The following is a 17,539-nucleotide window of genomic DNA, read 5'->3' on the forward strand; positions in this document are numbered from 1 at the left end:
TCTCGTCTCTGATATTGATTAGGCTCTACCACATATGTTAGGTCTGCTGTTTGAAAGAACAAAGAGTTTTCTGATTAGGTGCTGCGCCCTCTAATAACTTTTAATGCCTCAGATTTTACTTAATGGTGTTATCAAGGGAAGCAATCAGGGGAATTCAGTCAATACTTCTCACAAACACACAACCGGCATTAATGATGGACAGCTAGAGTCACACTGGGTGCCCTTTGGGTCTGAACAAAGTACAAAGAAACATCATCTTTCAATAAAGTACATGTCAGGTCATCTGCAGTAAGTCAACATGGAAAGTCAGCTGTCGTTATTATCTTCGTAAAGAATTCATTTTACTTCTTTGCATCTGAGCGATGTCCCGAAAATGCCTGCAGGATCATTTTTCATCTTACAGTAACTCAGATAAAACAGAAGACGCTGCAACATTAAATGCACTTTAAAGACTGGTATTAAAATTGCAAAATAAAATAATTTGAGCAACTGACAAAATTATGTTTTAAAAAAGTTGAATGCCCTTCAAAAATCATTTTATGTTAATTATTTAGTTTGGAGCTACAAGTTTCCGTTTCCAACGCAGACAGATTAGGTGAAACAAATAGCTGCTTTGTTTGTTTAATCACTGTAATCACCCAGTAACACTCTCTTCACAGAGACATAATTCAGATGCTTTTCATTTGCGATGCTTTGACAAGTACAATTAATACTTGACCCTGTTGTTGTGCCTTATATGTGCTCTTAAAATGTCTCATCCTACTATAAGTTCTAAAAATACACAAAATTAAGACAGTATAATTGTTGTTATTCAGCTGCTTTTTTTCTGTTTTGTATCTCGCACAGAGAAAGAAAGTTCCTTCCTGCTGAAACTATTTATTCCTGTTTTCTGGAGGTGTTAGATGCTTTTTCCTGTGACCTTTCTGGGACCAACCCTTCCCTGTAGTAATCAATGAGTCTGTCCGGTGCACACCAGGTGCTCATCCTTAATGTTTTGAAGGCGAGGATCAAGGGAAGATCACAGAGAGGAGAAGCTGAAATCGGGCGCAGATGTAACATTGTTATTCATGCAAAGAGAAGCTGGATCGAGATTACATGAGTCTAGACTGAACACACAGGACTAGTTAGTGAAGAGTAAGCAGGTCTTCAGGGAAACTTGCTCACGTGGTCTAGGCATGGCAAAAAACAAAACAATCATAAGTCAACGGTGACGTGTATTCATTTGTGTGTGTGTGTGTGTGTGTGTGTGTGTGTGTGTGTGTGTGTGTGTGTGTGTGTCAATAATCAGCAAAATTTGTACAACCATGGCCAATATTTTTGGGACAAAAACAACATCTCAAAAACTCTAAACAAGGACACCCCTGCTCTAAGGTACTTTAAATTTAACACTAATTAATAGAGTTAAATTATGAAAACTAAACACAGAACTACTACATTTAAACTGTATAACAAAATGTCTTAATAACAGACCTGGTACTGTAAAAGTCAATCACGGCTCCTCTTCCTCATGTATTACCTTAACTAGAGCAAAGCACATCTCACACCTCCAAATTTAACAGGAAGATTATTTTAAGTCAGGCACTTTGTTGGCCACCTAAAGCAGAAGTCAAACATTCAGGACCCTTTGGTTAGATTGCCATGGTAACCGTGTACGTGTCTGCCGAGCCGTTCCATTGATAACTTCAGTATAACAGGTAAAACACTTTTACTGGAGTCGTCGATTAGGTTTAAAGTGAGACGCATTTTGTAAATTTACATTATATATCAATAACACCCGGGATCCGCGCTTTTTTGCTCCTGTGTTTGGTAAACATAGTGTGTTAGCTGACGTTTTGTAGCCTGCTAAAGCTACATTAGCTTGCTAACATAGTCACAGGGGTTTCAGTCATCAATTCTTCCCTCGTCAGTCGTCAGGTAGCTTATATGTCTCTACTTCCGTATCTTTAACGTGGTGATCGGTCAGCTAACGTTAGCGAGTCAATGTGTTTCCAGGTCAGCTGTACCCGCGGGGATAAACCGATGACAGTTCGCGCGAAAATTCAATAATGTCATTTAGCCCACAGCAGCAGCAGCAGCAGCACTGTGCACACCGAGCTGAGACCTACGCTGCTTCCTGTCTTAACGGTTAGTGACTCGGTATACAGCATTGAGCTACCATGGCTTGGTTATAACTTTATATGATTGAACGTGTGTGTCTGATATATTATTCGAGTCTTGCGTGACTCCGTTTTTACATTTGAGACTGACGATTATTCGAATCGTAGATATATAAACTATCGATCATATCCAGGAAATCGCATGGTCATGTTCCTTTTTTTCAAAGTGAAGAATTTGACACGTGTGTAGTCTTGTTGCTGCTTCTTACCAGTGTGTTATTGATCCTCCACATCTGACCCTTGACCTCCATATGAGGGTCTACAGAGCCTCAGATATCAGTGCTACTTAGCCTTTCAATACATATATACACATAAAGGCACTTCAGTGTAATATGCAATTTATTCATCGATTTGCAATTGTATTATTTGCAGTTGTGTTGTTCTTTTGTTAAGCTCTTATTTTTTAATGCCCTTTGCACTGTTATACACTTTGCTGCTGTAACAATGTCAATTTCCCTGTTGTGGGACAAATAAAGCTTATCTTATCTTATCTTATCTTATCTTATCTTAAGCGAACTCACTGTGTCTGGGCCTAACAAATGTATATTAGGTGACGTCAGTGCCAGCATTCAAACAACAAGCAAGCTATTTTATGAATCCATTTCCTCATAAATTAACAAAAATATATTTAAAGAAACAAAATATTAAACCATTGACATATTTCTCTCTCTCGCTCTCTCTCTCTGCATAATAAATAAATAAATAAAACTATGTTGCCCCCCCACTGTGCTGTACTGATTTGTCCCAACATGGTTGCCAAACAACATAAGGCTAATTTATCTATTTTCATTTTTAGTGATGTTTACATTTTGGATCAAAGATTATGCCTTTAAATATATACTGTATGTAAAAATTGAAAACAAAACAAACATTGTGTCTTGTTTCTGAACACATTTCCATATTCCCCATGGAGTCTTCTACCTCTCTAATGAGAAACACTCCAAGTCCTCTGCACCATAAAGTCCATTTATAACAAATAAAGATGAAGAAAATATATTTGAAACTGTTTAGAGTCCAACAAGCTGTTTAGTTCAAAGTCAGTTATATCATCGGTGCCAAAGTCTCAAATGTAAAACGATGATTCGATTACAGACATGAAACGCGGTTGGTAAACATTTAACTGTTCATTATTGTCAGGTCAACTTGGCGCCTGCAGCAAAACATTACTTTGTGCATTAACTATTATATACACCATTATTCATTAACGTATTAACTGAAATTATTAATTAACTGGAAATGTAAACAGAATTGTGTGGTGAAACCTTTTCTTTCTCTTCACAGGTTGGTTGGTCAGAGAAATACCAAGGCTACCAACTGGATGACTTTGATGAAACTCGCATAGTTCTTAGAAAATGGCGTCGGCAGAAGTGCTTCAGCCGGTAGTGAAGATGAAGGTGGACGAGTTGTTCCTCACCTGGCTGAGTGATCCTGCCACCCTGTCCGTCCTCTACGATCGTCTGGACTGCATCAAAAATGGGCACAAAAATGATTTCATTCACGGGTCGGCCAAGGATAAAAGCATATTGACCCTTAATGAGAACAATAATGTGGCATCTCAAAAGAACCTGGCAGAGAAGAAGCCTCCCCCACTCTGTTGTCTGAGCCCCCCGTCCCCTAGTCCACTGCCCTCTGGCAACAGCAGTGCAGGACCTGAGGGCAGAATCCTACAGAGGTCTCTCAGGAAAAAGGTAAAATCTAAGATCAAATGTTGTGGTTTGTAATATAACCAAATGATACCATGTACATGTACAAGAAACGAGTGTGTATACTCTCATCTAAATCACAATAATAGATTAACACTGCTTGAAGTAATGACAATGACTACCAGTTCTTGTTATTACAGAACACAATCTAGGTCTTTAAAAGTGAACCTCTGTGCTAAGAATTGTAGAACTGCATGGAGCTCGAAACGGCTATAAGTGTTTTTCACATTGGTGTTTGGTCTTACTGTCCACAGTAAGACCAAATTGTCCCTTCAGTAATTGTCTTTAAATTGAGTGTTGCTTCTCTCCCTTTTAGGTGTCTGCCTCCTGCAAAGAACACGCCAAGAGCTCCACAGACGGAGGCAATCAGCAGGATCCTTTAGAACCCGTAAGTCTCTCTTCACTGTAAGAACAGCCTCATGTGGTGTTGTTCAGTGCTCTGTGAATCCCACCCAAACTGTACTCAGCCGGAGTATATCCGCGTTCTCTCCACACGGCTCGTAAAAAGACGTAAAAGGGGAAATGGCAGTTGTGGCTTTTCTCTTTGTCATCGTGCCTTATTACTTTCACAATGTTCACAATATTCAAAACATGAAAGTCTTCCTGGTTAATCTGCCTCTGCTTTTAAGGTCCTTGATTGTTTTACACACTTCTGTCATTTGTTTCCCCCTGCGCTGCTTTATCGATTTATCTGATTTGTCTATTGTTGGATTGTTGAGTTCCCTCGATCTTTTAACCTCAGTAATTTACTCAATGCCACTTAAATAGATGATAGTTGTAACCTTCATGTGTACCTGGGCTGTTTACTTTCCTAGTCTGGCCACAAGAGGCTGCTGAGCGGCCTACAGCAGCAAAGGGCCGTACCACACCGCCCTATCACGGTGGAGCCTCCCTGTCTGTAGGCACACACACTGACTATTAGGCAAATACTTTCCAAATGTTCCGACCTCACCCATGAATTAGTGCGGTATGAGAGGTGGGTGGTTCTGTATACAGCCTGTCAATGGCACTGCAGCCTTGTGTGCCGGACAGCGTAGTACGCAGGGAACGAGGGTCTCGGCCGGTAAATTGGAGTTTGCTTGGGATGGTTTCATCATGTGTTTTCAAAGATTCCCATTATCTCGATCTAGGAATGCTGGGAGGTGGATGGTTGCCTGGGCCCCTGGTTGTAGATTAACGTGTGTGTGTGTGTGTGTGTGTGTGTGTGTGTGTGTGTGTGTGTGTGTGTGTGTGTGTGTGTGTGTGTGTGTGTGTGTGTGTGTGTGTGTGTGTGTGTGTGTGTGTGTGTGTGTGTGTGTGTGTGTGTGTGTGTGTGTGTGTGTGTGTGTGTGTGTGTGTGTGTGTGTGTGTGAATGGACATATTCCGAGATGAAAAGAGCAGTCAGTCTTGCATTTTCTGTCTGACCAGAACACAGAGACTAGAGAATTGGCTCTTAAGTTAAATGCAAAGAAACAAGTTTATGTGTTTAGATGTTCTTGTCAATGGTTTCCAGCGGGACTACACATGACACATTTAGATTGATATTCCAGTCCGAGGTCCTAGCCGTTATTGGGTCGCATTCAAAGGAACAGTCTATGGTCTTTGATGACTTCTTCACATTCTCATAAATACTCTGTTATTAGTTTGTGAAAGTGAGAAAGTAGTGGAAAGAAGCAAAACCCTTTTTCTCCCCCGAAATGATTTCATCGCTGGAATAACGTGACCACAGCAGAGAGATAATGTAAAAAAAACACTCCAGCATTGCTACGGCAACAATTTCTGAGGATTTCAGATCACTGTCTTTAACATGAGAGACATCTGTTGGCAATTAATCTGTACCACAAGCTTGCTCCTTCTCTGTATGCCTGCTTAACATGGGCCCTGGTGATGAACACTAAGAGCTTGGACAGATGGGTGAGACATTTGGGAATTTAACATCCACCTTCCTCGCGTTGGACTCTTTGCGTAACGGCAATCGCTGCACTGTTGCACTCTGTATTAAAAGGATCGTGGGTTGATTTAAAGTAATACTTCCTTTTAAAGACAACACAAGATATTAATACATATACAGGCATTGATGTATACCCACAACACGGACAGTATTACATTTATTTTTATAATTTACTCTGAATCTACTACCAGATGCTGCTTAATGTTGCAATAGTTACTGGCTGATCATTTATTCATGCTATGTTATGAAGCCTTGGACCAACAGTTCAACTGGTGTTATAAGTGGAATCAGTCAGGTATTAACGCACACACAATAGTTATGGTAATGTATAGATTAGTTTTCTTGAAGTGTGTATCATCTCCACTAAGATTGGTAAGGTATCTTGAACACATTATGCAATTGAAACTTCGGGGGTGAGGCCTATTTACTGGAGCAGCTATTGAACATCCCCCCCTTTGAATCACGAGTTGAGACAAGGTGGAGGGAAACCCAATCTGCGGTCGTTGCACTCTGACCTGGGCTGCCTGTGAACAGTCAGTGCTGGAGATGTTGACATACAGACCGTCCACTAGTCACCAACATCAGACATTCCATTTCATAACCTTAGCTGTTTTTACGCGACTGGACATGTTTGCGTTGGACAAGATTTTGGACATCATAGATTGGACACATGATTGGGTCAGTTTGAGTTCTGTGGCAGTTGTCTTTGTGACTACGCCATCACGGTATAGTCAGTGTACGGTATGTTAAGAACCTGTCTATGGGTCCTGATTGGGAGTTGACTAGGAGACTGCTGTTTGGACAACCTGCCAGCTATGGCCTTAGGCTGAAATGGTGAGTGATGATGCTCGCTGGAGCTTGTCCACTCTGGTTTGGCTACGGGCGAATGCTTCATCCCCGTCCCGTAGAAAGATTCCATTCAGAACCTGTGTGTGTTTGTTAGTTCACATTGTGTGGGTTTATGCGTATCCACTGCCCTCTGAGTTTCCTCAGTCCTCACTGCTGTCCATCATATCATATGTACCTATATTTCCAACCATCGAAGGCTCCCTATATGTAAATGAACAGATCGTTATCTCTGCTGTATTGTAATATCTTTGTTCATGGGTCAGACTTCAGCTGTAGTTTGCTCTAACACAAGAACGCACCGAGCAGTACTATGTTGTGTTTTGACAGTTTTTCATGATCTCCCAGGTTTTACTTTGGCCTTGGTGCTTTTCCTTTTCATATTAGGTTTGAATTGATACGCTCAGCAGAAGGCAGCCGGTGTGAAAAGCCGTCGCACAAAGAGCTTATCAAGCATGAGCCGCGTCCTGTGCGGAGGATAATAACATGTGGGTTTGAACAGAAACTAGCGGGGGAAATGTGGACTCTGATCCTGTCATCTAAAAATACTTCACAATGTGTTTGTGTGCGTTCACCTTCTCTGTACAATAACAACCGCAAATATATATTTATCTGTGTAGAGCCGGCTGTATGTACCTCTTCTTTCTTCACATACGCTCCCGTACGCTCGTCTCTGGACCATTTCTCTTTAATTAGATGTGCTTGTAAAACAACAGAAGGCGTTATAAGTGCTTGGCTTTCCCTGTGTGCAGTCTGTCCAGCGAGGGGGAACCCCGGTGCTGTTAGATCAACACATTTCTGGAGAATTGATGTAATTGCCATCACTCCTGGACAGGAGCGATGAACAGATGGGACCAGATGTTTGTGTGTGAGGACTCCATACACACCCTTGTTCCTCCAGATCTGGTTTCCCCGGGTTGCCTAAACAGCTCTTGTTGGTGTTTTTAATAGGCATTGACTTGGTTCAGTTGTCAGTCTTTCAGTTTGACACATCCTATCCTACCTATTTCCCATCAGGTAGAAGTTGTGAAATGTCTTGCAGGCCTTTTTTTTAAAACAGAAGTAATGCAGTTAAAATAACACTTTGAGTATTAAAAAGTGCATTTATTGGAAGACATAATCATTAAAATTACTTACATTCCAGTGATTGTATATTGGAATAGATAAGAGAAGTCTTGTTTCTATTTTTCTTGATAGCAGCTACATGTACTGTCTAGAGGACGGGCTTCCTGTTTGCCGTGCTAAGATTCGATTAGATTCAATTAGATTAGATTGAGCTTTATTTGTTATTGCACAAGGTACAAGGAAGGAAAACAATGAAGTGAGGAGATCAGAAGTAAGCAACCTTTTTTTCCCCCGGAGCATTCCAATAGTGTGCCAGCTTTTCAGGCGGGGGGAAGCAGAACGTTATCTTAGCATTGAGTTGCACGTCTTCAATTAGATTCACTGGCTTGTGCAAGATGCAACAACAGGTTTCTCTGTTGACGAACACCGAGGAATGCAAACTGGATAGGTGGGATCCATAGCACACACACCCCTGTCATCCCACAAACACACTCTCTGACTACATACACACGTTAACTCCTCAGGTGAGAGGTGTGTGTGTGTGTGTGTGTGTGTGTGTGTGTGTGTGTGTGTGTGTGTGTGTGTGTGTGTGTGTGTGTGTGTGTGTGTGTGTGTGTGTGTGTGTGTGTGTGTGTGTGTGTGTGTGTGTGTGAAGGGGGGGGTATTCGGAGTAGCAGCCACTTTCTGTCCAGTATTTCTCTGGCAGACATTGGACAATGATGATGGGGACAAAGACGCAGACGACTGCCGCCATTGCTTTCTGCAGAGCCAACCGAAAGTCATAATAGCAGTTCTGTTGTGTTGTGTTCATAAAGAGGATAACGTTAGACTGAGTGTAGCGTAACGTGTCCGTGTCTGTATCCGTATCCGTCCCCTGTGATGTGTGGAGTGAGGATCAGGATGAGGGATCTGTCTCTGCATCAGGACCCTGACCTGAGGAAGGACTTGGCTCAGCTGGCACGGGGCGGCTGCGACTTTGTTTTGCCCTCTCAGTTCAAGAAGAGACTCAGAGCCTTCCAACAAGGACAGGCAAGTGACTGAGACAACAGAGAGATTGCACAATGCTTAATTTGCAGCAGTACTCAGGGAGTGTTGATCAGTAATGTTTATTTAGAGGGCTTGTGTCGCTGTGAACGCAGCCTGTTACACCACTTAGCTATCACATTGCACTGTTCATGTGCAGGATGTCAGTGGTTGTATGTTAGAGCTCTGCTGCAGGTTGGCATGAACAAAGAGACCAGGGACAAGTACAGGACAACAGGAGATGTTTATGTCCTTTAATTGGCCTTGGCTGACACGCATACACACACCTAGGACACTGCAGAGGAGAGGATCAGCAGCATTATGTCAAACTGAGCAACAATTCTAACTAAGCAACACACACAGGATGGAAGAGATGGACACGACTTTAAGATTCTGGATGATAAATGTTCAATTGGGGAATAGGTGTGTGTGTGTGTGTGTGTGTGTGTGTGTGTGTGTGTGTGTGTGTGTGTGTGTGTGTGTGTGTGTGTGTGTGTGTGTGTGTGTGTGTGTGTGTGTGTGTGTGTGTGTGTGTGTGTGTGTGTGTGTGTGTGTGTGTGTGTGTGTGTGTGTGTGCTCTGTCGTATCTATTTTCAGGCACTAACAAATGCCTTCCTGGTGTATTTCTGTTTCAGCACTGGACTGTGTGTGTGTGTGTGTGTGTGTTTATGTGATTGTTAAAGACCACAGAGAATGATCCATCAGCTAAACTCTCTAGTCATGTAAAATGGTGAGAAGATGAATAAGATCAATGTCGGGTCCTACTTAAGCTCTTTAGTAATTGGCTGATATGCTTAGCGACACATAGCAACACACATGTTTGGCTGCTTTAATGCATTTTGGCTGAGAAAATATCTTGACTGATGCTGGACTAATAACCCTCTGCTCTCCCTGTCTGCAGACCGAGCTGATGGCCTCACCGTCTGCTCGCTCACCGGGTCTTTATAAATCACACTCCTTTAGAATGAAATGTATCGTGACAGGTAGGACTAGGCCTAATGACGCATGATGTCATTGTTGTTTAACTTAAAAGGAGTTTCCAATGTCAGGGTTCTAGAACTTAATAGCACATGTAGCTAATTTCAAAGTTTGCACACACACACACAGACCCTATCATTTTAGGTTCTAAGTGGAAATAGTTTTAGGGACACACACACACACACACACACACACACGTGGCTCTGTGTTAAAGATCTGGGATATTGGGAGGTTTTATGTAACAGATCATTTTGAAGTGACATACAGCAAAGTAAGGTTAGTTGGAGGCAGACAGAAAAAGAAAGTGGAGAGAAATTCATCTCAGGCTTGCACCCGCTAATGGCGCCTACACGTCCACCCTCTAACCCCTCCTGTGCCTCCTTTCAGCCTGCACAGACCTGACACACACCACCACACGCCTGTCTCGCTTCTATCAGCAGAGCTGTCTGTGCAGACGGCCGGTTCGCCATGTTTAGGCCTCACCCAGGTGCCTCCGCTCGTCTCATCTGCTCTCTCCCTTACTCGCTCTTTCTTTCTCGAGCGCATTTTTCCCGTCATCATGACGCATAGGCGTGTTGTGTTCATTTGGATTTTACGTCCAATGTCATTGTCCTTGAATGCGGATGTAAAGTCTATTGACATTAAGTCCCGATCAGTAAGTTTTGAGTATTGATCGTGAAGTATTGAGCACCTGGAATTCCCTTTAAAAACACCACAGAAAGATTTGTGATTCCTGTTCCAAAGCACTCATTGCTTTTCTATGACTACTATGTTACTATTATTTAATAGTAGTTCAAGAGTTCAAGAACAGTAGGTTGAGTGACTTGCAGTTATGTTCTATGAAATTCACCAAAGTATGAGTTATCTCACTAATATGACAACATTTGTGAGCAGACTGGTCAATTCTAAGGTCTATAAGTATGTAAGTAAGAATCAAAATACAGTTGTGGCATTGAGCAAACCAGTAAAAGCCCTTAAACCTCCAAATTATGTTTTTATAACTTGAAAAACATGTTTGCTTAATAAACAGAATCAATTAATTAACAATGATTTAGATATTAGAAGTGTTACAGCTTGATTTCCTAGTAACAGTTCTGATGTTATGATGTGTGGGATGGCAGCAGATGTGTGATTGCATCAATACAGCAGCGAGCATCAGTACATTTCTGTGTGTGAGGTGTCACTGTTTACTAATAGTAGGTGGTGCACACACACACACACACACTTTAACACAGTATTTCCCGTCTGTGTGTTTATCTCAGGCCGAGCTGAGGAGGAAGGAGCCTCATGTTCCAAAGTTCTATTTCCCAGAGGGCCGGCCCGACGCCAAGCCCAACATGGACGACCTCATTTCCAACATTAAGAAAACATTCTCCCTCTTCCCCCATAAAAGGGCCACCATGGAGGACATGGGGCAGGTTGCCAAGGTGAGACTGATTTCTGCAGCTGCCACCCGTTCCATTATGTTCATTAGTGTTCTTTAGCTCCTGACTTCGTGAATGTTTGCCGCTTTTAAAACCCCATGGAAAAAATTATCTCAATGGCCTGAGAGGAACCTGAGTGTAGAGATGACAGCTCGGGCTCCTCGGGGGAAGATTTGAAGTGATGCAACACTGCTTTTCAACACAATCACTGTTATGTGTTATCATGTCACTCTCCTTTACTTAAGAAAGCACACGATGTACGTAAATCCACAAAGTTTGAGAGCTTATTTAAGAGTTTTACTTCCCTCCTTGCCTTGTCTTTGCCACCTATCTCCTGCTTCCTGCTGTCCTTAGGCCTGTGAGTGTCCTCTGTACTGGAAAGGACCTTTGTTCTGTGCAGCTGGAGGCAGCCAGACGGGCTTCGTGACCGTCCGTGAGTTTGTGGCGATGTGGCAAACGTAAGACAACTGCTCTTGTTATTCTCAGCGGACCACAGGGTAACTTAGCATAAGCATACACACTACGCCGTACAAGCAGTAATGACCACTTTGCTGGCAGCTATCTGCTAGTACGACATTTCCTTTTTCATTTAGAACAAAAAACTGAAACTATCAATCACAAACGCTTTTGCCTGCATCCAGAAAGGGATAATTGCTGCGTAGACCAATGAATGCAAACATCTATTCTGTCTTTGTCTGACTTTGAAAGCTGTAACATAGGGCTCTTGTAATGGGGGTGTGTGTGTGTGTGTGTGTGCTGGAGTATTAATGTGTGAGCCTCCAGAGAGCTGGACAGGCTTGACCCCTGACACGAGCTCATGACTGAGCCGTTCTCAGACGAGAGGCCACAACAGGCCGGTGCCTTATTTTGCCATCACAGCCGTAACACTCTGCACGTATGAAGCATGCAGCGGCAATTCAGAATTCTAATTTCAGAATGCATTATACCTGCACATGCACTTTACAAGGAGATGACTTCAGAAGTGCGTTATTGAGAGAAGAATGGAAAGAAAATAAAGGAGAGGCAGAAGAAGGAACCTTTGCAAACATCTGTTCTCTCTCTCTCTTTGTTTTCTCCAGAACTCTACAGACCTGTCAAGATGACGCCTCCAGATTTGTTCACCTTTTGGCCAAGCCTGAGTGTAATTACCTCCAACAAGAGGACTTTGTTCCGTTCTTGCAGGTACGGGCTGCAGCACATCCAGAGGGCCGCTCGGCTACATCGGGTATTAGAATTGGTCAGTGGGACCATAAGTGCTGTTTCTCTCCTGCTGAGGCAGTGGAGCACTTATGAGAGGATGTTACTATATGCTTGTAATAACATGGAAGGGTACTATTAAAGGGACCGTGCTAAGTAATCTACAGAACAGAGCGACAGAATTACATTATCACGGTCACAGATTCATCAGATCAGTTTGATAATAACAGACCCATTAACTCTAACCTGCTGCGCTGGCTGTTTGTATTGTTATTCAGCCCGGCGAGCTGCTGGTTGAGCCGCACTTGCCCCGCCCCCCTCCCCCCTCGCCCCCCTCCTGATTCATTTTCATGCTGGCAGGAGCGGCCCGGGCCCGAGCCGCCGGACACCCGTTAGCATACCGGCAGAGATGCCTTGTGGCGCGCGGCGTTTAATTTGTACGGCTCTCCTCGGCGGAATTGCCTTTGACTATTTTGATGAATGAAAGGTGGATTGCAGTGGAGTAGATTTGACTGTCCCCGCCTGTTTCCTGTGCCCAGTGATTTATGTGTTTCTCTATGATTTAATTTCTCACAGTAAGAGTCAAAGAGGCACAGAACGGCCTCTCTGAAAAATAAGGCGTTTTAATTTTCATTGCCGCCTTCGCATTTATGTCAACATTCCTTCCTCCTTACGGAACTGAAGCGGGGTAGAATAAACAAAAAGACACGGGGGAGGGGGGGGGGGGGGGGGGGGGGGGGGGGGGGGGGGGGGGGGGGGAGTCTGATGGCAAGAATAAAGCTTACAGCTCATTCACTATGCAGCACGATGCCTCTGACTACATGGCCGTGGAAAACACAAGAAGTTCCAAGCGCCAGAGCGCTTTGCCTTCCCAGTCTTTCCACCGCCTCAGAAGGGGTTAAGCTCATCCACAAACTGCTTGACCCAGTGTTTTCAGACTTCAAACACAACATTTAAATTTGATGGCCTGTACCAAGCGAAAGCCCGGAGCCTTCTCTTAGCCTTTAACGCAATGCAAAAAGCATATGGCATGACAGATTGATGTAGATAGACACTGACAACTGATGTTAGAAGCCAGTGTGTGTTCTCTGCCTCCTCCTCCCTATGTAATGTGCACTGCCTAGTAAAAACACACACATGTGGGTTTTGTCTCTTCAGTCTCTTGAAAGTAGCTGCAGATTGTAAGTGAACACAGGTATTTGTTGTTGATGTTGTTGTAATGGGCACAGTGTGTCATTGTGTGGTTGTGTTGCACTGGGTGTATTTTGTGGCGTTGGTTATGTAAATGAAGCAGCGAAAGGCGGTGGGAAATGACTGTACTTTTTATATTCTCAGGATGTGGTGAGAACCCACGCCAGCCTGGCCTTTCTGGAGGAAGACGCCGACAATAAATCGCAATACATCACAACGGTAAGCTGTGGTAACACACGTGACGCAATGACAAGCAGGTCACTACTACGCAACAACCAGCGTTTCATTGATTCACTCATTGACTGACCGAGCTGTGAACCGTCTGTGTGATCACTCGTCAGGTGATCCAGAGGATATTCTACACGGTGAACCGGTCCTGGTCTGGTAAAATCACATGTCCTGAGCTGAGGAAGAGTAACTTTCTTGAGGTAAACGTTTCCACCATTAAGAAACTAGATTCATACTCAGAGGGGGAAGAGATTTAGCAGATTTACTTAAAACTTTCTGTCCAAACTTCCAGTGCGTGTCCTTGCTGGAGCAGATTGAAGACACCAACCAGCTGTCAGAGTTCTTCCCCTACGACCATTTCTATGTGATCTGTTATAAGTTCTTCGAGCTGGACACAGACTCGGATACCTTCATCAACCAGTGGGACCTGGCACGGCACAATAACCAAGGTACACACACTCTATGCTCGATACCCTTTCATCCCTTTCTCGCATGCAGCGGGGAGCACAAGCTGGATGGGATTGACCTTATCAGATAATCAGATGCTGCCATCAGAGGCAAAATCTCCATTAAAAACACACATTGACCTTTTTAATGGTTTTGAATCCACATCACTTCAGACTGTGGTGAATCAGTCGGACGAAACTACCAATCAAATTGAGTTAGGAGTGATGTTTGCGCTGAGTTTTAATGTTCCCCAAAAAACTCTTTCCTTTGCTGCCCGGTCCCCGCCCGCCCGCCCGCCCGCTCGCTCGCTCGCTCTCCAGCACATGTTCCTGGTTGATGGGCTGTGAGTGAGGCAGGGGAAATGAGACACAAGATCAATAAGAGAGCAGCCTATGTACTCTGGTCAAATGACGCCACGTCTGGAACAATTTTAACCACCGTACAGTCAAAATGATGACCAGTAGGATTTATAACATTGTCAAGATAAAAAATTTTCCAATCTGGAATTCACAGTCTGAGAGAATGGATCGCATGTGTCGTGAGAGAGTTTGAGCTGAGAAAGCTATTGTCTCGAGTGCAAAGTGCTACTTTCAACGTTTCAGACTGTAAATAATCTCTTTGCTTTGTATTTTCCAGCCATCTCCCTCAGGATGATTGAGAGGATCTTTTCAGGAGCAGTAACAAGGTACAAGTGAAGAACAAGATGGAGACTATTCTTTAAGACAATAAGTTTCTACGTTTTGGGCTTTGAAAGTGATATTATAGTGATAGAGTGTGTGTGTGTGTGTGTGTGTGTGTGTGTGTGTGTGTGTGTGTGTGTGTGTGTGTGTGTGTGTGTGTGTGTGTGTGTGTGTTTTTTCCTCCTTTAGGGGCGAACAGGTGTGTAAGGAGGGGAAGATGAGCTTTGCTGACTTCGTCTGGTTCCTCATATCTGAGGAAGACAAGCAAACTGACACCAGGTATGGAGACGAACACACTGATTTGCATATGACAAGTCTCCATTCGAAGATGCTGGCATTCATAGCTGTTCTCGGTCTCCAGTGTAGAGTACTGGTTCCGCTGCATGGACCTGGACGGGGACGGCGTGCTCAGCATGTACGAGCTGGAGTTCCTGTACGAAGGCCAGTGTCACATGCTGAAGAACTCAAATTTCGAGCCCCGGCCCTTCGAGGACCTCATCTGCGAATTGCTTGATCTCGTCAAGCCAGAGGTCGAAGGTCAGACGCTCCTTATAGCTATACACACCCTCAGAAGAACACACACACACACACAAGGGTCATTGATCTTTAGCTGAGGGAAGAGTTATGGAGGAGAGACTGATTGATCGACACTAACTACAGGCAGCTGCTGGTGTCATCTACTTGTCAGCAGCTTCCCTCCAGCACACACTCAGGGTTTACTGGTCACATTTAGAAAACACACTCATCAGCCGGGAGTGTCTGCATGGTTACTTTGCAGAGCCACAGCAAGACTTTAACCCTCGGTGGAATGTTTGGAGTGCAAAACATGCAGAGGTGAACCGTCTATCATATCATATCACATCGCATTAAAGACACGTCTGATGAGTCTGATAGGGTTTTCTGACTGTTAGAGCCGTTGCTTTCAAAGACTTAAGAGGTCATTTACTTCTCTACTCTTCATCTTTGCTCTGATACGAGATTACTGCAGTACCCTGATGTGTCGCTACAGCCTGGGAAAATGAGTGTTCTTCTCCTCTTTAGGTAAGATCACTCTGCGGGACCTGAAGAGGTGCAAGTTGGCACACGTCTTCTTTGACACGTTCATCAACATCTACAAGTATCTGGACCGCGAGCAGAACGACCCCTACTGCACTGTAAGGACATAATGATTGAAGGATGGGAAGGTATTGAGGGACTTTCTTTTCCTGCTGGAATTCACCAATCATGTCATGTCCTCTTTTAAGACGTCTGATAAAGCGGTTCCGGAGCTGTCGGACTGGGAGAGATATGTGGAAATGGAGTGCGAGAACCTGGTGGCCAATCAAGCGGAGGACGATGACGACTCGTAAGATTCTACTCTACAAATGTGGAAGTACTTACAACCCTGACTGTTCGTTACTCTGACTGTGAATGTTCGTAGGAAACTAACCGCTTGGTGTCTCCTTATTGTAGTCCAGATGAGCAGCAGCAGCAGCAGCAGCAGAGCTCCTCTGAGTCTGTGATAGATGAGCTGGTGTCGGGTACGTCACTCTGCTAACCACCCAATAAACCAGCACTTAAGTTTGTGTGTTTGTAGGACGGTGAAATAAAGTTCAGACCGACAGATCAGCTGATATTTTACACAAACGCAAACAGTTGTGGCAGGAGTTTGATTGTTAAAATAGCTGAGGTTAAGGTGTTATGATATAGGTTTGTATGAAATGAACAATTCAGAGTGTTTGGTATTAGTTTCACTTTTCCCTTGCTAACATATTACCAATTTATTGCATTTATAGGTCAAACTGTTGATTACTGCATTATTTAACTACAGCATAGTCTCTCGTCTTATGGAAGGAGGGAGGTTATGGTTTAAAAAGTGTCAATATTTCAATTTCAGAAAACTGTTATGACTTTCATTGCGTTCCAGATGTGCAAACAGAGGAGAATCAACTATGAACACATAATCATTATTACTACAAGTATTATTTGCAGCAGCACATTTGTTACTCAACTGTGTCTTTGCTCATTTCAACCATCCGTTGAAATGTAGCCATTGAGAATTAGTTTCCCTCCCAGTAACTTTCGACACAACAATAAGTCAATAAAAGCATTTTAATTCAGTTTCTAGTAATGCAGTGTTCTTTATAAGCAAGTAAACTCTGTAAAGCTCCATGTTCAGCTCACTGTACCAACGCGTGCAGCCGTAGTGAGAACAATGGAGTCTGGTTTTGCTCTTTTCTCTGCAAAATCCACACGGATACAACAACTGTGATGAGTCCAAATGAGCTGATAATGTATCCGTCAGGCTGCTTCTCTGTCTGTAACACTGCTGCTTTGATGAAATTATAGTGATGATTCATTCACCTGAGACTGTATTTCTCTGTAAATCAACTGTCAGCAACTTTATTGTAGAATGTGTACTTTATTGTAGTATTTTATTTATTGGAGTAAAGCTACAGTATCTGTCCTGTTGATCGATTATTGATGCATTTGTCCATTTGTGTTCAGCTGTGAAGACACTTTGAGGGCCGTGGAGGTTGGACAAGATCGTCGCAGAAGCAGAAGCAGCAGCAGCGTGAAGATTTAAATAATTGGTTACTGTCAAATGTTGTTTTACTAAAGATGTTTTAAATTCTTCATTTTAAATAAAAGTTATTGCCTTTGTTAATGCAAGTGTGCAAGTTGATCCTG

At 43.3% G+C, this 17,539-nt stretch overlaps 1 protein-coding gene across 4 annotated transcripts; it reads left to right on the plus strand.

Annotated features, from left to right (window-relative positions):
* The first annotated feature begins 1,622 nt into the window (after positions 1-1,622).
* Positions 1,623-17,516, plus strand: ppp2r3b (protein phosphatase 2, regulatory subunit B'', beta). Of its 4 annotated transcripts, XM_076155159.1 has the most exons (17): positions 1,623-1,694; positions 2,057-2,124; positions 3,438-3,844; positions 4,176-4,247; positions 10,965-11,129; positions 11,481-11,584; positions 12,206-12,308; positions 13,659-13,733; positions 13,856-13,942; positions 14,035-14,191; positions 14,826-14,874; positions 15,059-15,148; positions 15,231-15,406; positions 15,911-16,023; positions 16,114-16,214; positions 16,322-16,389; positions 17,357-17,516. In XM_076155159.1, exons 3-17 carry the CDS (start codon positions 3,509-3,511, stop codon positions 17,371-17,373), a joined length of 1,713 nt encoding a protein of 570 aa, XP_076011274.1. In that variant the 5' UTR covers positions 1,623-1,694; positions 2,057-2,124; positions 3,438-3,508; the 3' UTR covers positions 17,374-17,516. The 4 variants fall into 4 exon arrangements, 3 of the variants coding, with proteins under 3 accessions (XP_076011274.1, XP_076011273.1, XP_076011275.1); XR_012963954.1 differs by lacking the exon at positions 2,057-2,124 and having other exon boundaries at positions 1,630-1,694; positions 16,114-16,241; positions 17,357-17,380; XM_076155158.1 differs by lacking the exon at positions 2,057-2,124 and having other exon boundaries at positions 1,630-1,694.
* Positions 17,517-17,539: the final 23 nt, after the last annotated feature.

Source organism: Genypterus blacodes, unplaced genomic scaffold, assembly GCF_046128005.1.
Source record: "Genypterus blacodes isolate CSIRO-AG114 ecotype Tasmania unplaced genomic scaffold, CSIRO-AGI_Gbla_v1 ptg000008l_1, whole genome shotgun sequence".
Lineage (NCBI taxonomy): Eukaryota > Metazoa > Chordata > Actinopteri > Ophidiiformes > Ophidiidae > Genypterus > Genypterus blacodes.